General features: G+C 40.6%; 2 protein-coding genes across 2 annotated transcripts; both read right to left on the reverse strand.

Moving 5' to 3' along the window:
- Positions 1-1,674: 1,674 nt before the first annotated feature.
- prlhr2a (prolactin releasing hormone receptor 2a) lies at positions 1,675-6,321 on the reverse strand. Its single transcript, XM_084054719.1, has 3 exons — positions 6,261-6,321; positions 4,265-4,739; positions 1,675-2,395 (listed from the first exon to the last, which is right to left on the reverse strand). Exons 2-3 carry the CDS (start codon positions 4,714-4,716, stop codon positions 1,759-1,761), a joined length of 1,089 nt encoding a protein of 362 aa, XP_083910845.1. The 5' UTR covers positions 4,717-4,739; positions 6,261-6,321; the 3' UTR covers positions 1,675-1,758.
- A 13,526-nt stretch (positions 6,322-19,847) lies between these two features.
- got1l1 (glutamic-oxaloacetic transaminase 1 like 1) lies at positions 19,848-24,523 on the reverse strand (the record flags this gene model as incomplete). Its single annotated transcript, XM_084055488.1, has 8 exons — positions 19,848-19,987; positions 20,546-20,688; positions 21,013-21,178; positions 21,957-22,107; positions 22,285-22,502; positions 23,717-23,840; positions 24,018-24,199; positions 24,373-24,523. 8 exons carry the CDS (start codon positions 24,521-24,523, stop codon positions 19,848-19,850), a joined length of 1,275 nt encoding a protein of 424 aa, XP_083911614.1.
- Between the last annotated feature and the right edge of the window lie 674 nt (positions 24,524-25,197).

The following is a 25,197-nucleotide window of genomic DNA, read 5'->3' on the forward strand; positions in this document are numbered from 1 at the left end:
GTTCACATATATTCAAACATTTTGAAAAAAATTGTAAATAGCAGATCTATAAGCTCAATCTTGTAGATCGGCTATTTCCACTATTCGTGTTTTTTTTAATAATATAGTTTTTAAATTATGCAAGTTATTTGTCATATCTTCCCTGTGCACCTTTTGTTTACCTATAAGCCAAACAGAAATGCTATTTTTCTTCATGTTCCCATGTTAAACGACAGAAACAATTCAATCATTAATGCAATTATTTGTGTGACAATTAATCATCAACTTAAATGTTGTAATTGTGACAGCCCTACTTATAATGCTTCATGGACACTTGTTATAAATGTTTATAATTATGCATAACCACTTGTAAAAAGGTTTATGAAGTATTATAAGTGCTGGTTATAATGCATTATAAGCTCAGCGGAACAGCACATAACTACCATACTGTACTTAGTCAGTTATAAAGTGACACAACAACTGGATAATATTTTATCTTTAAACAGTGGGTTTAAGATGTGTTAACTGAATTTCTAACTGGGGAACATAGGACCCTTCTGTGTTAACTGTTAATGGGATGTTTATGTTGAGTAAGACATTTCAGAATGTCCTGTTAATAACATATTTGGTTTTAATAGTTTTACAGGTTGCTGGCTTTCACTAACATGTTGCAATATACCTAGTAGAAATATATAGTATATATTCGGCACTTGAATGTTTACTGTCTGTAACAAACAATTCATGCCAGCACTTGGTAATTATGGTAAATGTTACAACCTTCAGTTGAATCAGTTGTATTAATGCTGATAGAATATGTCACATAGAAATAGGTACTCTGGAATTGCTATGGGAAAAGTTTATTTTGTAGTTTTGTATGAGAAGATTGTTTAGAAGCAAAAGAACAAATTGATAATACAGGATGTCTAATAAAACAGACCACAACTAATGTATCTTGTCTCTGTTCTAAACAGACACAATTACTTTACTGGCATGTCATGCCTGGTACATGCAACATAACAACCAGAAAATAACGTATGATATACTCCAATAAATATACATTCGTATTTGAAAGATCTTGCAGATTTTTTTTTCTAACTGCAACAACAAAGACTGATATCAACAGTGATTTATGGAATGATTTCATTTAAGCTGAATTTCCAAACTGAAATAGCATAACATTAAACATAAAAATCACACTAGGTTAATCCATTCTTAGAAGAAGCCATTCTTAAATAACATCTTCAAATGGGGTGTTCTTCATTGAAGTTCACTGTACTGAAATTGCATTGAAGTGGGGATAGATAGATACTTAATATTCCAACAGATGGTAAGGAACTGTTGATATAAACTGCCTTGCTGAGCATTGTTTTCATGCTACCATAGCACATAGTCATGGGAACAGATGTCCTGGTTGCTCTGCTGATACTGACAATAAACCACTCCGACCTACGTAGTTACTTCTTACTCAATCACTGGATTTTCTCTCTTTCAGCAGTTATACTGTATACAGTAAACGGATGAAAACGTATCAAGTAAAAATATGGCAGGGATGAGAATCCATTTCTGAATACTCTGTTGCCATGGTAGCATATTGCACAGTACACAAGTCACAGTGCTTTTAATGTGCTTTCAATGTCACAAGTTGAAGGGAGGCTCTTGTATTTTTTCATGCAACTGTGCACTACACTTTTCCCTGGAGCCAAAATGCAAAAATAATAATAAAATAAAATAATAATAACATTCAAGAGACTTTAAATATGACTGACCCAGTAAAGAGCTTCACAACAGCACACTGGCTGTAGCGCAGTTGTTGGCCGGGATGCCGATGCGATGGTGGCATTTGAACATTTTACGAAGCTCTGCTCGGAAGCGGTCATGCAGCCAGGCATAGAGGAAGGGATTACAGCAGGAAGAGCTCATTGCACACAGGTGACAGAGCAGCTGAATGAGCAGGAAGTAGTGCTTGTCAATTAGATCAATGTCAATGTCCCGCAGCACATTAAACACACTAATGGGCATCCAGCAGAAACCAAAGGCTGCCACCACTAGGCTTACCAAACGGAACGTCTTGCGTTTGCGAGTGCGCTGAGCCTCTGCTTGACTCTGGGTGCGATGGCCGGGGACAACACAGTTCCGAAGCTTGACTGAGATGCACAGGTAGGAAGTGCAGAGGGCAGAAAGAGGTAGGACATAGGTGATGAAGAGTGTGCTGTATGCATAAGCCAGTCTCTCCCTTTCCTGACCCATCCAGAACTCTTCACAGATGGTGAAGCCCTCATTCTTGAACTCCACATGGTAGGTGTGGGCTACAGCCGGAGCCACCAGCCCACAGGACAGCAGCCAGATACCAGACAGAAGATAGGTACATGCCATGACTGAGATGCGCTTTTTCAGAGGGTGCACCGTGGCATAATATCTGATCAGAGGGGGGAAAGTTAAATTATTACATTTATCTAATAAACAACCAGAAAACGACTTGCCCGGTGTTACCAGGGTTATTGCAAAGTAATGCATTGTCAGCATGTTCAGGTTTTGGTACCAAACAGATATAGACTCACTGAATGTTTTACTTGTTCTCGTTGGTAATTACAGTATGTGCAATTTTCCCAGACAATACAGTAAAGTCAAATTTAAAGGTATCATCAGAGTACCTCTAGCCGTAGACCTTGAATATAATCATTTCATTCAGTGACTTTAATTAAAACCACCCAAGGCATGAATTGCAAAGGACAACTCAAGTGAGATTAAAAGGAAGAAATATTTAATTACAGTATGTAAGAACAAGAACATTCTTTGTAAGCTAAGCAGGCATTCCACCGTCATAATTTAAGAAATCATTAATTACAGTATGTTCCCCTCCATGAACATTCTTTGAAAGCTAAGCAGGCAGTACACGTCATGATTTTTGTTTTTCTCACTCTGTTTCTCTGCCTGTCTCTCTCTTGTCTGTCTCTCCCCCTCCAGCAACACCAGGGGTGCAATGCTCAGTGGACGGGGTTGCACGCCGAGCAACCACTTATTTGGCCAGGGGGACACGCAGGCACACGCATAGATTTAAAACTACTTTAAATTCACACTTCATCAAAGTTTACAAAGGCTCCCGACTCACGCCAGGTACATTAACATAGGAATTAGCCTATATGCATATCAATTGTCCATTGTGTGACCTGTACTGTAGGTGTTAAGCGACGTGCGCGTCACGTCATTAAAATAGAGAGCAACCACTTCTCAAATGAGCAACACCCACATTGCATTCCACTCCTGTGTTAATTATCGTTGTTTGTTGTTCACCTGTGTCCTTAATAGTCCTGTGTATACTGTCCTCCCCTGTTTTCCCTTTTGTTACTTTCTGTACCCTAGTCTTCTATTGTCTAGTTTCTCCTCAGATTCTGTCCTGCCTGTTTCTGTGTGTTTGATCTTGTACTAGTCCTTTTTTTTGCCTGCTCCTTTGGACTATTTGCCTTTTTACTGACTGCCTCTGTTTGTCCCCTGCCTGCTTCACCACTGTTTGTAAGCCTTGTCCCTCCAGTTGGTTATTAAACTGATTGGCTGCACTGTGTTATGCCTCTGGTTGTCCTGCATTTGGACACAACAATCATAAATAATCATATCGCAGAGATTTTATTTTATCGTGAAATTGTACATCATACACTGGACCTGAGATGGCTTTGTACTAGGACCACTTTTTTCCGTCTACACCAAATCTGGCCCCTGTCTAAGTCTTAACCTACCCCCCCTACCCCCCCCCCCCCCCTATTTCTTTTTTTCTCTTGTACATTTCTTTTCACTCTTCATACCAGTAACCTGTAAGCTGATTGTATGACATTCTGTATAGTAGTTGTGTATATCTGTCTGTCTCTTATATGTCATCATGATTTGTGTGCATGGGGATCTCATCTTAAACAAGCTTAGTGCTTAATGAGCCTCCCAGTTTAGTAGACCTTGTATTGTGAATTTTTTGTACTTCCATGTACTGATGTTCTCATGTCTTACTAAATAAAGTACATCAATCAATCAATCTCTTTGCCAAAAATAGTAGATCTACAAGATCACAATGCGTCGCAACGTGAGCTTGTAGATCTACTATTTTTGGCTAATGTTTAACCCCCGGAATATGTTTGCTGGTGTGCAAGTGGTCAACAAAAGTGGCATTTAAAAGATTTTAAGCATATTTTGATTATTATATATTTAATATCATTAATCGCAATTATTTTGGCCACAGTAATCGTGACATCCTAATTTTCATATCGTCCCATCTCTACTCACATGTAACACCACAGCTTACCTGTCTATACCAATGGCGGTGAGAGTGAAGACAGACACATATACTGTCACCGGTTGGATGAGATATACCAGGTAGCACATGAAACGGCCAAACACCCAGCCTCGTGGGTTGAAGGCATAGGCCAGCGTGAATGGGACACAGGTGACACACATCAGCATGTCGGAGAATGCCAAGTTGCCAATGAAAAAGTTGATGACGTTGTGCATCTTGCGGGTACGGCAAATGACATAGAGGAGCAGGTAGTTGCCAATGACGCCCACCAGCACCACCAGGGAATAGCAGGGGATGATCAGAAGTTTGAACGATTGCAGTAGCTCCACCCCGACAAATTGTGGACTGCGCTTGGAGGAGCCATTCTGCAGTGGTACCTCAAAGACCTCACCAGTGCTGTTTCGTTCAACGCCACCTGTCCACAAGGGGTTAAGCTCTGCAGCCCAGCCACTGCCCTCCATGCCTGCAGACCGATGTCAGGGTGCTGGAACAGGAAAAAAACTGATGATTCCTTGGTTAAAATAATGTAGGCACAGTAATTGATGCCATATTATGCAGTGCTGTAAATTGCACAGTACCCAGGTCCTTGCAAATGCTGCCAATTAATTCCTGGACATACATAGAGCCTTCGTCCTACTCGACCCATTTAAAATTCCCCGCCCCAGCTCGTAAGAGTATGTGCAATAATAAATTCACCCCCCCCTCCCGGCTCCCCTCCGTCAACTGGCCAAATACAAATGACAGCTGTTCCAATTCCAAACATGCAAGTTTACATGACCTGTTTTAAGTACTACTAAATTATGTTGCTTTTTATGTCCAATGTATTTGTATATTAGGTTCATAAAGTTAATATAAAATAGATAGAATAATAGAAATGCAATAATAAATGTTACACTAAATAATAAATTATGACTAATATCATGGGCTATTTGAGTGAGTATACTCCTGGTGAGAGTGCAGGTATGCAAGGTGGCCCCCTGGAGTGAGAATGGGAACTTCGCATACTCTTTCCATACTTATGAAACTGGCCCTCTCCATCATCAAAATTGCCCACCCCTATAATAGATGCTTGCCAAGCCAGATGCACCGCGGTGGATTCAAACCCCTAGGAGTCTATAGACTCTGCAGTGGTGGGCACTGGGCAGATACTTTACCCCTGCACCACCCATTTTTTGTAACTATACTTTTTTGTCAACTTTTGTATTTTACCTTTATTTATTTATTCAGGGAAGACCATTGAGAGCAAACTCTCTTTTTCAAGGACACCCGAGTACAACATGATCACAAAATATACAAAAAACAATATAATTTTTAATAAAGTGCAATATAATGAACAAAAAACAAACATCATAATGCAGACACAAGGGCTACACAAAGAAGGCGCAGTCCTTATGTAAAGCATCCTCAAGTTGTTCCCTAAATGTCTCTATAGAGACCCAATTGATCAACTTGACCTGAGTTGGCTCTGTAAGCTTGGTGGTGTGGTCTTGGTACTGGACGGTAATAGATTGTAGCCTACATGATACTTGTGCTCATTGTGCTGTCCTAGTATATATAATAATAATAATAATAATAATAATAATAATAATCATAATCATAATAATAAGTAGGTAACTCTAAAGGTAGGTTTTACTGCTTTGAAATGGTTGCTCATTCTTCTTGTGCAATTATTCTAGCACGGCAATATATCAGAGGTAAAACATCATGCAATGAATTAATTAATGATTTAATTAATCAATCACTCAATCATAACAATGTATTACTCTCAATGAATAGGCTATACGCTCTAAATTAATAACTGTAGGTCTAGTAGCCTACTAATTAATTTGATAATTTAAGAACCATAAGTTTCGCATAGCCTACATAATCATAGCCTATAAGATTTTTTCCCCCTTACAACTATCTGTGTAGGCTACTCAGTTAAAAACAAAACATATAACAATTGATCCTGGGAGGCTGTATACAGAAAACAAACAGTTGCCTACATCAAGAATGTAAAACCTACCGTAACAGTTCAGAATATAGCCGATAACGGTCACTTCTCCCTGCCTCCACACAGAGTCAGACTCCTTCCAACTGCCGGTGCGCTGTACAGCATGGACTGTGAGCGCTGAGCACAGCTGCATCTTGATTGCCTATGGCTCCTCATTCTGACTGGTGTGATGTTGATGGGCACGGTAACGTAGCCCAGTGCTTCTCAAACTTTTTCATGGACCCCCAAATTGATATATATTTGGCCGCGGACCCCCATCTGAAACTATGTTGTGCCAGGGACTCCCAGAAGCAAAGGTTTGTGTTAAAATGGTCGCTTTAAAAGAAATATATTCAAAGATTTGCACGAATCTTCAAGATTTTTCAAAATAGCAGATCTACAAGCTCATAGATCAGCACTCGGTGCCGCGCTATGAGCTTGTATATCTGCTATTTTTGAATAGCCAAAGTGTAAAAGGTAAAAAATATTTTGATGCTATGTTCACACATGTTGCTGGGGACCTAGCCCTGGTTCAGAGCGTTAGTGAGTTTAACGCTCTGAACCAGGGCTACTGGGGACCCCCTGGAACCCCCTCAAGGACCCCTGGGGTCCCCGGACTCCACTTTGAGAACCAATCGTAGCCTACCTCGTGCTCTCTTAACGTGTAAACGTTTTTCTTTTTGTTTTATACGCAATGAACAAATGCATGTCGTGTCACACGGTCCAACTTCCAAGTACTAGCTTACCCTACGACGTCCATGAACAGTAGCATTCTGACTGTTTGATGTGCTCGGTGCACCTCTCTACAAGACCAGGCTGCAGCTCAGATGGTTATGGTTGGCCTGTGCCTGCCCAGTGATGATTGTAACCCCATTTTGCTTTTCAAATTGTAGTAGACTACTAGTGGCAGGTAGGCTAAAGTTGTGAGTAATGAGTAGGATTTAATTTAGCGTACCCTGGGCCCATGTGAAATCTTACTCTGTTTTCATTCTCTGTGTAGGTCGTGACATGTGTTGCCTATTGATATTCCTGTTCAGGTGGTTGAGAAAGCTTTGATGAGTAGGATTTAATTTAGCGTACCCTGGGCCCATGTGAAATCTTACTCTGTTTTCATTCTCTGTGTAGGTCGTGACATGTGTTGCCTATTGATATTCCTGTTCAGGTGGTTGAGAAAGCTTTGAGGATTAATGGAGTAGCATCCTATGGTGATAGTGTTTTACAGTCTGTGTGAGAGATAGTTAAATAGGAAGATCATGCACATTTGTACAAGCAATGCATTTGTCAGGTGTCTCAATGAAGTCAAGACAACAAAAACTTAGATTGTGATTTCCAGTGTGGTGTCTGAGATTGTTGCTAAAAGTAGACTAGGTGCAACTAGAAAAGTGCGCTCCTAGCAGCGCAGGTCTCCGCCAGCGCCAGTCCAAAAATGTGGAGTCTTCCTTGGCCTGGGAGTGTGTGTTTGTATGCAAATTTCCATGGCAATTGGACACTGCATTCATGATTTGTGCCATATGATATTGTGCATAATGGTAGGAGTCTACGGTTTGCTAATATTGTATTAGTAGGAGGCGAGACGTAAGGGAGTGCTTGTTTTCGGACAGCCCCGACGGAGGCTGTCTGAAGCGGACGCTCATTTAAAGTTACTGATTGTAATCAATAATAACAACTTCTTCAGCACGTATTATGTTAAAGGACGACTTCACCCATTTTCAAGTATCTTCATAGGTTGAGACAAATGTCGTCCTAAGAGACAGACCAGAGGGCTGGTATAATGATGCACTTGTGGATTGCTGCCGTCAGGACTCGATGAAGCTGAAGAGTCATACAGTATGGGCAGAAGTGAAAGCATTTGGAGGTGCACTCCGTACAACATGTGATTCCAATTTGGTGTTGATTGATTGAAGTTTGACAAAAAGTGAATATACATGATGACCTTTACAGTATATTTATGTGTGTGTGAACTGTGGGTCTTAAGTCAAATCGCTTTTGGCTCTGCATTGTAGAGGCCCCTCAATACAGTATGTGATTCAAATTTAGGTTTTATCATGATTTGGAAGCCAATTATAGCCAATCTGTTTAATATAAAAAATCTGTATGAAACAAGTTTGTCACATGCCTTCAGAGATAACATGTAGCAATTTGCCCCTGCCAGTGACAGCTAATGCTGCCATAACCCCATTTACACAAAATAATTATAGACCTCAGGCATCCTCTTTGGGATGCGTCTAATAGCTATGTGCATTAAATGTTATGATGACACAGGCCCACGGATCAGGTTCAGGGGACAATATCCCCCCAAATAATAAAAGGATGAGAAAGGCTTGCAGAAAGGGCAAAGCAATTACAGTATATGTTGTCATCCTGTGTGATGTCTCCCAGATAACAAGCCCACTGCTTCCCTTGTGTATTTGTAGAAGCTGTACTGTAGATCTCCTACTGATGATTCTGGTAACTATCTAACCACTATCTCTTCCATCACAGAGGGAAGCTGAATTTGTATTCTGCCCATTGGTGTTGATGCTTCTTTCTTTAATACATTTGGAGTAGCCAATATTTTTTTAATAAAAGTTTTCTCCCCAATTTAGTCGTTATGCCAATTAATTCCTCCCCACAACCTTTCTGCACCCGTGTCCAGATGTTTTATGAACCTGGTTGTTATTTCGTTTTTACTACCTTTATAATAATATACAGACATCTGTACAACTAATAATGTACAGTAGCTCTTGTTCTCTCTCTGACATGAATTATTATTTTTTCCCTCGTTCATTGTCTCCTCGCAGATAATACTCAAGCGGAGTCAATTGAAGTGACTTTGCCTTCAAGGATGCCAGACTGATATTATCTAATGAAGTGTGCAGTTCCTGTTAATGCCCTAGACAGTTAGGATTCTTCAGGAAATGGCAGGTTTGTTGGTTGTTGATCTGTTGGTTGTTGATATCCTGAACCCAATTGTGGGTGTGGGTGTGGGGTATGGGTATTTCATGAACCATATTGGATAGAAATACAGAGTGACGTAACACCTCTGACATGTAATCTTTACTGTTGTGTGCTCAAATATTGGGTCACCAATTCTGATAGCAAAGTGATTGATACTGATAGATTAGTCATGATTACTCTTAAGAAATGAGCCATAACGAATTTTACTCTTTTTACGCCTGAATCTTTTGGGTATTAATCTACTAGTCTGTTTAAGCAATATCATGACAGGGGGTGCTGTTGTACTGTACTGTATATCGATTCAGTTGTATTTTTGAACCATCTTTGGTTGTACTGTATATCGTGTCATAGAGTTAAAGAAGACTGGTGAGAACCATGACTGTAACTACATGGATTTTTTTTTTAAACGGTTTCCAGTCCTTATTGTCTACTAAAGATTGTATAACAGAATATGAGTGCCAACCCTGGCATAAGAAACATGAAAAGATCTAATGCTGTATGTATGTCACTAACCTCAACTGTGACATTGTGTTCCATGTTCCAAGTTTCAATAGACTGGGAGCTTCTTTTAAAATTACAGTGTGCGGACTATTATTTCCCAAGTTTCAATAGAAAGTAGAAACATTATATATTACATCATATCAGTGCTTTGCAAGGGAATGAATTGTGAATAGTGTCAATGAAAGAGTTTATTGCCTGCCCTGGAGCATCAATGTCATTAGCTCAGGTAGTGATGTCTACAAATATATTAATATTATCTCATTGACATTGCAGGCAGTGCATTCTCCTGCCAATGGATTAAGACACACAGTGATTGTTGTAGACCATAGTGTTTTTGTTCCTATTCAAAAAGAGATGTTCTTAAAAGATGTTCTGAATCATCCAAGTTAGGCTACATCAAACCACTCAGAGATATTGATTATGTATTGTCTTGTTTACAAAGGGACTCCTCAGATCTCCATCTTGACGTACATCATGCTGTGACAACAATCAACAGTACCCTGACAGGAGCACGGTCAATGAACTGTTTGTCACTGGTTGTCTGGTAAGTGTTTTTGCCTCACACCACCTGGGGCATGATAGTCACAATTTAAATCAGCTAAAGGAGAATTTCGCCCTAGGCGTTTTCTTACCGTTATTTGAGGTTGTGCCATGGTTTTGCACTTTTTCTGTTTTTCATGTGTCTATGAGGTTGATAGAACTTCATTAAGCCCCCTGGTGGTGTTTGTATGGTGTTTTATGTCTTCTCTGACTATTTTGAGTTTCTACCTGGAGGCTGAAACCTTGAGGGTCAAACGTGCAAATAGAAAAACAGCCCTTTAGTGACAAAAATATACCCTCCCCCTCATTATCATAACACAATAGGTGTGGGCATGAGGAGGAGGAGGGACTAGGACAGGTGGGTGGTGCTAAGGTGAGATCCAGGTATACTTAATGAACTGGAGGCGTGTCCACATAAAAACATAATTTTAACAATTTCTGTACACTTTTTTGAAAAAAATCTTCCTCCTAGTATAACCATAATACCTGATGATTATGTTTTAGGGGGGGGGATCACTGAAAATCACGGCACCCCGTCTTTAACATCATACGAGTGGTCCAGGACCCCCAGTTCATAATCTGTTTTACTGAAATCACGTTTGAAATCTCGTCTCGCGATACTTCCACCCGCCGCTCTCGAGACCTAGCCTGGTTCCAGACGAATCTGCCTTTGCAAAATCGCATCGCACTTTTAGCCCTCGGCAGATTACGTCTGGGATTGCACACGGAGTTGAGCTGCCCCGGTCGTTGCATTTCCGAACCAATCAGCGGCTGCTAGGGGCGGGATCATCCAATCACCTGCCTAGTAGCTTGAAAAAAAAGAAAAACCGTCTGTCATCGATTCTGCCTACGGAGTCTCAGATGGAAGTACGCTGTGAAACGAAAGTGTATCGCAAGCTTCTTCCATTTGACGGTGTCAGGTTACTCGAGACCGCCTAGGGTGAAATTCTCCTTTAAATATCTGAAGTGGCTCTTTATGTCCCAAAATGTACTCAATCTGATTTCTTAAATTCAGAACATCATGTTCTAATTCCAGATTACCGTTCTTACGTTTATTTACATTATTTTAGACACTGAAATACCCTTCAACAGTGACCATGTGTATCTTCTTTTTATGATGGCTAGATAATCTAGGACATAGTACATAGTGATAATTGTGATGGCATTATAAGATAAACATCTTATCCTGAATGTGTGAGACCAGAAGTACAGTATGAGGTAGTGTTCAGGTTATTGTCTGTCCTTGATTCAGTGAGGCAAACCAAAGGTCAGATGGCTTGCTAATGGCTTTGCCCCTGCATGATGGTAGATGCTGATTATCCTTTTTTCATCCTGCACTTAAATGAAAATGAGTGGGAATGTAGCCTACATTAAACATCCGTAGACCGCTCTGTACCCTGTAGTGCATATTATACAGCTTGTCCATGAGGAAGTCCAGCGTGATTTCACCAAAAAGTCAGTTTTCATTACTTAAAGGTGCACTGTCATGATGAATGTTATTTTGTTCCATCCGTATAGTAGATTATGTTAACTAGACCATACCCGGTGAAGGGCGCAGGCGAAAGTAGTTGCAAAGTTGGGGTTAATGCACGTCCTGTCGCGCGGTTTCTCCCCCGCGCGCGCCCCGTCGTGGCGCCCCCCTATTTTGGGGTACCAAAAGCGTGGGACAAAAAAATACAAAAGTGAAAAAGAAAAAAGAAAAAAATGCAACATTTCTTTTTTATTTTCCTGGGGGTCCCCGCGCACCCCTGTGGAACATGGCGGACCCCTTCGCCTGTTTTTTTAATATTATAGGAGGGTGTTGTGATGTATTTCATATAAATGTAATTTCAGTAATGCATTGAAGCTGGTATTGAGGCGGTACTAAAAGAGTATTTGTAGTAGTAGTATTTACTCATTTGAAGTACTCTTAAGTATTGTTACTCAATGTATTTTCTTGAAAGTGTTTTTAATGACTTTATTAGCTTTAAAGTTTTTTTTACAGATTTTTAAGTATTTTTACTGTTCTTATCAACTTTTAGGTATGTGTAGTGTATTCATCAATCTTTAAGTGTTTTTACTCTTTTTTTCAACTTTTCAGTACTTTTAAGTATTTGTACTCATGTTGAGTACTCTGAAGTATTTTTACTCAAGGTATTTGAGTATTCTCTCCGTCCCTCTCTCTCTCTCTCCCCATCTCCCTATTTTCACAACGCATCGCGAGGCGTTGTGAGCTTGTAGATCAGCTATTTTCACAACGCATGGCGACGCGTTGTGAGTTGATGATGCAACCTTTATTGTGAAGGAACGACTGGAAGAACGTTCATACAGGTTGTTGATAAGATGTTTAACGTAGCTGTTAGCCGTAGCATGCTAATTGCTAACGCTACCCAGTTGCAAATTTGGGGTTAATGCACGTCCTGTCGCACGGTTTCTCCGCCGCGCACGTCCCCGCGCGTCCCCCCCCCCAGCCCGCGGTCACCCCTCCCCACGGGCGTATATATATATATATATATATCAGCACGGAGAATGGCGTAGGCATGTTACTCGCCCGGCCCGGGCCGTCTGGTCATGTGTTTACTTTCCACAGAAAGAATTGTAGACGTAGTCAGAGAGTGGGCGGGGTCTGGGTGTTGCCATGTCGGCGTACTGTAAGCGCTGTAGGGCCAATGTTGGTGGTATAGGGTTCGTTTGGTTTGGCCTCGTTTTCATAGATCTTGCTGCTTGTTTCTCTCGCGAAACCTGGCAACACGACGCATGCGCAGTTTGATCGGAGACCCAGGACCCCATCCACCCACCGTCAGGTTACTAGAATTATAGTAGGATAATCACCCCAATTTAACAACTGGGGTGGTTGTATTTGGTCTCCCTGCTCTTCTATTTAGAAACATTTAGATCCTGACATTTAGATCCTGTGTCTAGGTTGGACACGACCTTTGACATGATCCTGTTTCTGGTTCCTTACATAGAGGCATCTTTAAGATCCTGTGTCTTGTTTGACCACTACTGGTTGATAAGTGGTACTGCCTGAACGTCAAAACACAACCATTCATGTCAGAGCACAATGGGCAAGTACTCCTCAACAAAGACTTATACTTCTTATTGTCTATTGACAGATTATGCCACAAATTGTACATACATATAGACCATACATTTTTTCATAAATGGTTTTATTATTTTAAATCAACATTTTCTCAAATCATTAAAACGTTACTGAACATACCTGAATAACTGAGATAATGTTGGTTTAACCTCACTGCACTATGAAGGGGTATTTCACTTTAAAACACTTCTGGTGTACCACAGACAGTTTTTAAGTTGCTTGATTCTATATTTAGATATTTGACATACATTTTATCAAACACGCTCCCCTCCTATATAAGCCCCATATACATTTTAAACATGTTAAACTCATTGAAAACACATGTCCCTGCTTCTGGTGACTGATATTGTCCTTCTAATGCGTAAGGGGCCATGTTTTTGCAATATTTTTTGGGGTGGTGTAGCCGCCCCCTATAAGTGAGTTTTGGACACCGACCAAAAACATTGTGTACCCCCTAACCCTTCCATTGTTAATGCAAATCGATACTTTTTTCATATCAGCCAATCACATTACAGCTAGTGTCATCACCACTAACTGTAATGTGATTGGCTGACTTTGCAAATTCAGGACTGTGATTGGCTAGCGAAACACATGACACATGTGCAGCCCTATGAATAGCAGTATGGACTTTAAAAAAAGTCATTTATCCTTTTTTTTTTAAAGTGAGTCATGTTGTGATGACCACACACCGCCCACTTCACACTGGGTGTGATTTTTCTATTGCTAGAGGTTATTTTACATCTAGAGTTTGGGCCGCTACGCTGACCTGACACCTACCGCCACACATTGGACATTTAAATTCAGCTAAAGGAACTCTTTCTCGTTTGGCTTGTAGAGGACACTAGGAAAGTAATGCAGTCATTTTGATGACAATACAGGGCACTTTGGTTAGGCCTATCACAAGCCTTAATTACTTCTAGTCTTGCAAGTTTCAAATTTCACAGTATTTTCCACTCAAAAATATTAATGGCAGTGAAATGGGTGGAGTAAGGAGTCAATTAGTAACACAAGACGATTAGTATTTATTTAGGTATAGTTCATCCAAAAAAAACGAGACACAAAGGAGACTCTTTTTTTCTCCTATACCGGAACCGCTGCCGGTCATCAAATGATTGGCTTAGGAATGCGACAAAAACAAAAAAATATCCATGAATTCAAGTCTCCATAGGGTGACTAATCGATAGATTTTTTTGGGGGGGGTCGAACTATCCCTTTAGGTTTATGGCCAAAGTTATGAAATGTAGTGATGCAATTATGTTCCTCCACTACAAATCAATTTATTTTTAGCAAGATTGTCAGTTCCTCCAGTGAAGTGGAGCACAGTCCTCCTTAGTGACTGGCAGAGCACTTATCTGCTTTTGCGATCCTTATTTCCCCTTTGGTCAATATGTGTGGACTCTTCAAATTCAATTTCAAGAGTGCCACTCATGGACATAACCCTGATTGAGAAGGTCATGTGTATTAGCTCATGTCACAAAGGATACTATTACTTTTATACTGAAATATAACGGACCTAGGAGGACTTGTGTGAAATTGTACTGAATACATGGACTTTGATGTATGTGCACAGTCTGCGTCAGTCCCTTTCCTTTCTAAATGCGGCCATTTGCTCAATAAACCTGGAAGTCTTAAAATTGGGAGCTATACATAAGGTCCTGTAGCATTAGATTAGGTAAGGTCCCTTACGCATTAGAAGGACCATATCAGTCACAAGAAGCAGGGGAGTGTGTTTTCAATGAGTTTATAACATGTTTAAAATGGAGTTTGGGCTTATATACTGTAGGAGGGGAGCGTGTCTGATAACATTTATATCAAATATAGAAATATTGAATCAAGCAACTTAAAGTGTTTTAACCCATTAAGACCTGAGGCCGATTCTACAAATGCCTTCTAAATCAGTAGTTCTCACACTTTCAAGATTTTTCAAAAATGTTAAAGAGGTGGTGCCATGGTTTTGCACTTTTTCTGTTTTTCATGTGTCTATGAGGTTGATAGAACTTCATTAAGCCCCCTGGTGGTGTTTTTATGGTGTTTTATGTCTTCTCTGACTATTTTGAGTTTCTACCTGGAGACTTAAACCTTGAGGGTCAAACGTGCCAATAGAAAAACAGTGCTTTAGTGACATAGTAAAAACATACCCTCCCCCTCATTATCATAACACAACAGGTGTGGGCATGAGGAGGAGGAGGGACTAGGACAGGTGGGTGGTGCTAAGGTGGTGGAGGAGGTGCTAAGGTGAGAACCAGGTATACTTAATGAACTGGAGGCGTGTCCACATAAAAACATAATTTTAACAATCTTTGTACACTTTTTTGAAAAAAATCTTCCTCCTAGTATAACCATAATACCTGATGATTATGTTTTAGGGGGGGAAAAAAATCACTGAAAATCACGGCACCCCGTCTTTAAAAAATAGCAGATGTACAAGCTCATGCTCTGAGCTTGTACATCTGCTATTTTTGAATAGCCAACGCAAACTTGATTTTAAATGACCCAGTCCCAGATGCTAGGAGGAAATGTGTGAAATTGTACTGTTTACATAGACTTTGATGTATGTGCACCGTCTGCGTCAGTCTCTTTCCTTTCTAAGGGTGGCCATTTACTCAGTAAACCTGGTCGTCTTAAAATTGGGAGCTGTGATCTGCTAAGTACACAAGCTCCTGTAGCAGGCACATATGTTTGTACATGTGAGTGATGCTCACAGTAACTAATAGCATTGATGGAGCTGGAGAGCAGTCATGGAAGCTTTTGTTAAGCGGTTGGTGTGTGTTTGCCCAAAGCTTATCACTTGTATTGGTTTTCATCCTTTTAATTCAGCATAGATGCATGGTGTTTGCCTTTACATGTATAACCACTGGTAAATTGGTCTGATTGGGCGATAATGTTTGAAATACGACCCCCAAGAATGAAACCAAGCCATTTGATGCAGAAAATACCTTCCAGTCACCAGGTAGGAGCTGCAATCACTTTTTGGCAGTAGTGATGATACATATTATGGGCTGGCTTATATGGCCTTTTAGAGCTTCAATCACTTTTGGGCAGCTCAAAAATAGCATTTTATGGCTTACCTCTTTATTGGTTTTTGAATTGATGCATTAATAATTAATCAAGTAATTTTGAGGCAGGCAGATAGGAGCTGCAATAACCTTCTTGGCAGCTTGAGCTAGAAAAATGCAATTTCATGGCTTATATTGTCTCTATACAGGTATTTCAACATGTACATTTGACTGGGTGGGATATAAACTTTGAAATAGCACCCTCAGGAAGGGGAATAATTTAAAAATATTTCTTGGGTTATATTGGCCCCTTTGGTGTAAGAGCGATAGATGTCTAATTTGCCTATTGTAGTTTTTGTATTGTGTGTTATGTTAGTGATGAGAGTTAGTGGCATACATAGCAGTCTCAAGCAAGGCTGCGTCCTGGCTCCCACACTCTTTGGCATCCTCTTTGCTCTGCTCCTGAAGCATGCCTTTTGGTTCTGAAACAGAGGGTGTCTACATCCACACAAGATCAGATGGCAGCCTTTTCAATCTCACCCGACTCAGAGCATAGACCAAAGTCCGCACAGCTCTAATCAGAGACATGCTGTTCGCAAATGACGCAGCTGTTGCGACCCACACTCAGCACGAGCTTCAGAAGCTGATGGACCACTTTTCCCAGGCCTGCAAAGACTTTGGACTGACCATCAGCCTGAAAAAGACAAATGTTCTAGGACAGAACACTGAGGCCCCACCAGTCATCACCATGGACAACTATGAACTAGATGCTGCCCATCAGTTCTCTAACCTCGGGTCAACTATCAGTGACAACCTCACCCTGGACATTGAAATCGACAAGAGGATTGGGAAAGCAGCACACTCTTCCGTCTCACCAAACGAGTGTGGGAAAACACAAAGCTGACAGTTAAAACCAAAATGGCGGTGTACAATGCCTGCGTTGTCAGCACGCTACTGTATGGCAGCGAGACGTGGACAACCTATGCCAGGCAGGAGAGAAGACTCAACTCCTTCCATCTGAGAAGCCTCCACCGCATCCTGGGCATATCCTGGCAAGACAAAGTGTGCAACACTGATGTTTTCACACGTGCTGGTCTCCCCAGCATGTACACACAGCTCAGACAGGGCCATGTGCATCGTATGGAGGACGGTCGCATTCCCAAAGACCTCCTCTATGGAGAACTGGCACGTGGGAGGAGAACAACAGGTCGTCCCCACCTGCGCTACAGAGATGTCTGTAAGAGAGACATGAAGGCCCTTGACATCAACACCAAGTCCTGGGAAACTCTTGCACCACAAAGTGGAGAAGTACAGTACCATATACCAACATCTCATGACAGGGGGAAAAAAACCTGTCAGATGCACCGAAAGACGAGAGGGCCCGAAGAAAAGAACAGAACAACGCAGACAGACCAACAACCACATACATATGCAATCTCTGTGACCGAGACTGCCACTCCCGCGTAGGGCTTTTCAGTCATAAGAGACGCTGCTCTAGACCAGACCCGTAGGATGTGTGAAACCATGGTCAACCCTGACCGACGGAGGCCTGTGAGTTATGTTAGTATTATATTTACATTTTAAATTGAATATTTATATGGACATCTTATAGAATTAACCAATTTAGCCAATGAGGCATTAAAGTCATTAGCCAATTGCGTCATTAGCCAATTGTGTATAAGACTACGGCTTACAGTATTTGTAAAATTATATTTGTGAAATTATATATAACATAACGTTTGGAACACAAAAAATTGTATTTCAATGGGTACATTAAATATATTTAAAAGGTTTATAATCTATGGCAGAGAAAGTAAAATAATGTTCTGAGGATCATTAGAGACCTTTTATTTTAAACACAAATGTTTATTAATCACATTAAACGGGCATATTAGACAAATCAAACACATATAAACATAGTAATGGCGTATATTCACGTATATATCATACCTGATTGTTTGACATAGATAAAAGCAGCTGTAGACCGGCTAAGCTGCCCGATTGTAGCTTTAAACAACCTGTGTGCGCTCCCGCGGTCGTCAATCAGACAATCACGCACTAGCAGGCGATCACTTTTGCTCAAAACACCGGCCTTCAGGCCTGGCAGAGATAACCAAAGTTCAGTGAACTTCCAATGTCATACTATGCCACAACTTGTTGGCAAAGAAACCAATATAATAGTTTTATGCTTGTGGTAAGAAAGAAACATATAGAATACATGACTGTTACATTTAGATGGTACAATACATCACTTATGAAATACATAATACATGAAATACATAATACACATGGTAATTGTATAGTTGCCCACATTACCACATGAAGCCTAGCTTCTCTATTCTGGGCATATCATAATAGGCGAACATTCAGTCACAACGCGACACACTGTATGTTTGTAGATTGGCTATTTACGCGATTTGATGTACAACAAATTATAAAATTGTTAAAGTGCATAACAAGATGGCTATGGCGAAAATGAAAACAAACTCCTGCAATGGTTTGATGGCCTTATGGAGGAAATATTTCCTATGGCATTCTGTGGTACACCTTGGTGGTGGAATCAGCTGCTGCTGCTGTGTTTGTTCAGCCTGTTCAACTGATTGTGAACCGGGCACCATCCTGACTTAGACTCAACCTGGGGACCACTGTTGTGTGAGTTAAGTTTAAGGGCTTTTCTTGAGCTGCACAGAGATTACTATTCTATTACTGTGGTGGACAGTGACAGTCTTATATCATTTTCTGTCTCCAGTGTCTATAGCCCTGAACTCATTCTTTAGGTATGTCAATGTAAAAACAAAAACAACAACAACAACACTCCCACAGAGATTTGTAGTTGCAAAGGGTTAAAAACATGTCATTGGTTTTGCTGTAAGCTCTGGGAATTCTGCTGGACGCATCCAAATCTACAAGGGGGTATATTTCATAGGCCTACATGTGCCTCTTGACAGAGTCTGTGGATCTTAATGAGCTGATACTCTTCTGAAGTCCTCAAATGACCACTGACAATGATGCCTTAAATTCCACTGTCCTCTTATCACACACAAACATTTAATGTATATACTGTAGTATGATCAATATTATTATAATATATTAAAAATGATATGTAACAAGTGTCTTAAAGATCTTTTGTTTGTACAGTATTTGCTTAAGCTAAGGCATAGGCCGTGCTAACAGACAAACCAGTTATAGGGCAAATAACAGCAATATATTTTTATATTTCACCTTCTGTATTCTGCCAGCAATTTTATCCTTCACGATTAACAAATACTCAATATTCAATATAGACACATTAACACACATTTACAAAGTACATCTTTACCCTAGCTTAGAGACTAAATCATGCCATCTCAGAACAGAGGGGGCATGTTCATGTCTGTTACACAATGAATATTTGGATAGACACTACTCCATTGACGGATGCTATGGAGCCTATTTGTTCTACCATACTGTACCATCTAAAATTGCAGCTAACCTTTGACTGCATGCAATTGCAATAGCTACATCAAACCTGAAACGGCACAAATATCCTGTGATGAAAGAATGACTCCCTCCCGTTGACGGGGATCAGAGTGGAGACGTCAGGGCCTGGTGGATGGACTCGGCTATGTAATCCAGGCTGCCTCTGTTGATTGCACTCACATTGATGCAGCCATTAGGAAGTAGATAGATGTGTCTCCTCTGTGATAGAAAATCCACCTGTTGAGCTTAATTAGAAAGTAAAACGAGCCTAAGCATGACCGTGTTTATAGTGGTATGTTTTTTTGTTACATCTTTACTATAGCTTATTATAATTATAGATTTAAAAGCTAAGGTTCAAAAACTATAGTAGCTTAACTGGCTAACTCAGTATTCAATAATTACATGACTAAAAGCTGGAATAGTCTTTAATTCACTATTGAGTAATGGATGTCAGACTATGTTTTGAACATGTTATGTGAGAATGATTCTCTCCTGAACCCTTTGCTGACGCATGAATAATGAATGCTCCTTTTGTACAGTCCGAATGTGTCTCTTTACGTGTAGCCACCGATTAAGCGATTAAGCGGTAGAATGCATAAAAACTAGAGCATCCATTCGTTACTCAGACCTTACAAAGCAACATACTTTCCAATGACGGAAGAGATGTGTTTTTCAGATGTTCTTTTTAGATGCTTGTTCACTCGACATTTCCCATGCCCCAGAGCATTAAATAAACTTAACTGTGGTACCAAGGTCCTTTGATAGGCAAAGTTTTTCGTAATATAAAAGCTGAGGCACCTTACCGTTCAAACCGGTGCAACAGTACAGTCCACCTTGTTGAGTAAGGTGATTCCAGCAGCCAGGAGACCCCAGAAGTCTCAATCTTTCTCTCAACCTCTCCCTGATTAGCATGCACCTTTCCACCATGTGCTTAAGTCCTTCCTGCCTAGGAGGTAGAGTTGGCAACATACAGTTTCAGAATGATAAATATATATTTTTTTAATTGCATGAATATCATTACCTTGAGTTCATCATTCAGTATCTCTATTATTACAGAATTCAGTTGACAACAGTGATTGTGTTAGAGACAAATAAGTTGACTTGTCTTACATGATGCAATTATTATTTATTTCTCAAAAACATGGTTTATATTTTCTTATTTGTCTTAAAAAAGATGAATGGGCCTGGGAAGACTGGTTGGGAGAGTAAAACAGTTTAAAGATGTAGTAATTCATAGACTGATTGTAAGTGACCACTGATTGTAACTCACCACTCAATGAGGTGGGCAGGGTTACTGAGCACTGTAGCAACAATGCGCGCTCCTCCTGCAGATGGCTGGGCCCCTAGCACACTGACCAGTTGCTCTGCTTGAGACTGCACAGCTAATAGGATGGAGTTGTGCTTTAGGACACATATGAGGTGTCCAACACCCTCACCTGGAGGACAGGAGTATAAGATGAAGTGACATGACCCGATAATAGAGGGTTAATGCAATACATTGTCTGTTGACTGTCAGAATGTCGAATAGGAGAAAGATGGATTGATGGGGAACACTATGGAATTTTTAAAAATAATGCTTTGTTCTGCCCTTCAGATCTGGGATGTCATACTGAGGCACAGCTTCATGGGATATTATTTTCTTCAAATTAATTTACAGATCCACTGAAAAGAAGAGATTGAATGGAACCAAGGGCACAAAATCTGTTAAAGTGACATGGTTAGAAAAACTGAGTATCAGGTGTCTGGTACAAAATCACCTCAATAGCAGCAGGTAAAATCACGGATTCACATCTGACTTTTATAGTGCCAAGAGGCTGACTTATGTAAAACATTTTTTTTACTCCTTCAGATTTTATCCAAATTTCACACAAATTGGTTCACATGATCTCTATGGTCATGTAATCAAGACGGATCTGTTTGATTTGCCATATTCTATTCTGATTGGCAAAGATTGACATCTACAGTTGTCAAATGCCACCTTTTTAACATTGCCCTATTATAGCGCCACCAGGAGGCAGATTTTTGCAAACAATTTATTTACTCTAGCTGCAGCAGGCTGTATTGGTATGAAATCTCAGATTAATTTCTTGGTTCTCTGATTCTATATCATTAAACACCTGTTCATGTTAACAGTAAATGTTTAGATTGTCCTTGACCATGACTAACTTCGACTGTATAAGCACTTCAATTGCATGTATAACATCACTTTCTCACCGTACAATCCAAAGCAGTGGGAAAAGGATTGGGCGCAGAGCAGCTCTATCCCCAGTGCTGCACAGTATTGCACAGGCCAAGCATCTCGCTCTAGGTCACCATAACATAATCCATGTGCAGGCAGTAACAGAAAAGGAAAAAGCCTACGTCTCTAATGATGTGAAATGAAAAAGGGAGAATAGCCAGAATTGTTAGTGAAGAGTTAATTCATACCTCGTCGCACTCGTCGTTTTCAACGAGCATCTTTGATGTGCAATAAAGCATAAATTAAGCTTTAATTCTGGCAACAGTGATATTATTCTTCATTAGACTGCAAAATGCCAGTTACCATCATGAGCTGTGCAAACAGCTTCCAGTCATTGTGGGTGAGGTCTGCTCCAGTAGGACAGTGGGCAGAGGCTGACAGCATGACAACGCTCTGCTCTGGAGCCATCTCCAGATCCTCTAGCATCTTCTCCAAACAGACGTGACGCCTCTCAGCATCCCAGTAATGATATTGACGGATATCTTGGAATCCTGCTGCCTGTAAGATACTCACCAGTGAGTCTGTAGAGATGATGACTTGGGTCATTTTACATTATATACCTACAGTACTTGCAGTATTAACTCATCTTCATCAACACTTAAAGCCTGCATTGTAACCTCTGTTAAACACTGTTTCTCACAACACTGATTTTGTTTATGTAGTGATTGAAGAAAAGCTAAATCTCAAGTGTAGCCTGATTTATTTTATTTTATTTTTTTGCCTGTTCAGACATCTAACAGCATGTGGCAGCCAAATGAGCGTCATGCATTTCTAGGCAGCAACAACTTTTAAGTTCTCATTTAAAGCCACAACTATTGTAAGTGTTTGTGTGTGGGGGGAAATATGTAAGAGAGAGAGAGAGACCCACGGCCCTATTCTGGGCGCCGCCTTACCCATTATCCCTAAACTTCTTTGCCATTTTTTCCTATTTTGAAAAACATTTTCAAATAGTTCAACTAGCCGATCTACATCGACAGGTTGTGAGCTTGTAGATCGGCTCTTTGAACTATTTGAAAACACCTGATTCGGATGCTATCAATGCATTGAATGGGACATTATCACCTTTTATTAGACCATTGAATGGGCGAAGTAGGCGACCTACTTACCTACCCGCGATTTATCAGACCATTCATTGGGTGTTATCAAGACATACTGACCTACCAACGGAGATGACTTAAATAGTTCAGTTTCGATTTGGGTTTTGGTTGTTTTGGTTTCGGACCATGACGGAGGCGCGCAGTCTCAGGCGAACTGGAGCCCCGCGAAGGACCACCGAGGGAGCTAAAGCGACCGAGTTGCCGTCCTGAGCGGTGCGACGTTCGCCTGAGCCTACTCAGCGCCGTTGGAGTTATGTACCGATAGGCACAGAATCGTAAATATTGTTGTGGGGACTGCTCCGCCTCCAAAGTAGGTCAGTAGCTCCTGATTACGCCCAATGAATGGTCTGACAAATCGCGGGTAGGTCCGTGTATTGCCTACTCGTCGCCTACTCGCCCATTCAATGGTCTGATAAAACGTGATAATCTCCCATTCAATGCATTGATAGCATTCGAAGCCGGTGTTTGAAAATGTTTTTCAAAATAGGAAAAAATGGCAAAGAAGTTTAGGGATAATGGGTAAGGCGGCGCCCAGAATAGGGCCCCAACTATCCAGGAACATAAATAAACATGCCCCATATTTTAAGGTCAGATCAATTAATGTTTGTAATTATAAATAGTTAACATTTTTTACCCACCATCACACGGTGAGGAGAGATAGACTGGGCCACACCCAGCAGCACTGACATTGTACCAGTGTCTCAAAAGCTCAGCTCCCAAACGCACTGCACCAGTGCACCCAACAGTCTGGACACCCAGCACCTGGAGTGGTAATGTCAGCGTGAGTAACATTTCTTAACAAGTTGCTCATTGGCCCAATTTTTTTAATCAACTTTTAAGCAGAATTATGTTCATGATTTGTAAATATTTTAACTGTAAACAAACAAGTTTGGAGGGCTAAATACAGCATGGTTGTCTGAGTAAGCAAATGGTCATTACCCTGTTCTCCACTATAGCATGAGCTCTCTTCCCCAAAGCCAGCTCTATAGCTCTCCTGGAAAATTCTGTCTGGCCAAGGGAGGATGAATACCCTGATTGTAGAGTGGGATCTGCGCTTATCTGTTGTCTTATTTTTCCAACAAGAGACGGCACAAACGGTTGACCTTCCTCGTTGAGACACTCTAAGAAACAAAAAACGAAGGAAGCATTCAACATTTCTTACAACAAAGCTTTTTAGAATTGCATGATCAGCATCGTGAAGATATTGACCCATACACCCCCCCGTTAAATAGAACAGTTGATGTCAAACATGGTGGTGAGAACAGAACTCTACCTTTGAGATGAACTGACTCACCTCTACCTGCCAGATACAGCTTACTGGCATGAGTGTCTTTCTTGAAGGCAGAAAATAATTTCATTTCAGTGTTCACAGTTGCGGGTGGAGTGTCCATAAACACAGAGAGACCTTGGTTGACTCCATCACTGCTTCCACCTGATTGCCTCATTTTGTACCTTGTCCGCTAGCTGCAAACCCTTTGTTTAGGGCTGTTGCTAAGATACCACATGCTTTTGGATACTGTTTCATGGCAACAGTTGTGATGGATGGGTTTGCCCATTAGCAATGGCATACACTGAGATGTAATGAAATAGCCAACTGTTGTGTAAACTCTTATCTTTAGTTGAATAGTTTTTTCGAGCCAATACACTTGTTATACAGCAGAGAATAAAGGCTGGGCTTTATAACATTTTTCATAGGAACTAGTTGCCACAAACCACTAGATGGCAGTAGATGTCCAATCCAGGCAGTCAGTTTAAAATAACCACTGTTGATCAAAAGGGAAGACCCTTGCTGCTTCCTTGTACACATTTTATATCAAAAGTATTATTAGTTAAAATGACAAATGTCATTTACTGAACCCCAACTACTTTGAAAATCCATGGGCGTGCATCACACACCTAGCCAGATTTAAGATTATATTATGCCATTTATACATGTATTGGTATAGGACAGTTAAAAGTGACATTGCAATATTGCTATTCACTGATTGACGGTTTGAGCCATGTGTGTACACTACATTTATGCTTACTGGCTGCTGTTGATTCCCTGAGAGAACATCCTCTCATTTTTCTTCTATGCATAGCCTAATTCCTGACTTTTCGACTCATGACACGGTCGTAC

Source organism: Gymnoscopelus microlampas (assembly GCF_963454915.1).
Source record: "Gymnoscopelus microlampas genome assembly, chromosome: 4".
Lineage (NCBI taxonomy): Eukaryota > Metazoa > Chordata > Actinopteri > Myctophiformes > Myctophidae > Gymnoscopelus > Gymnoscopelus microlampas.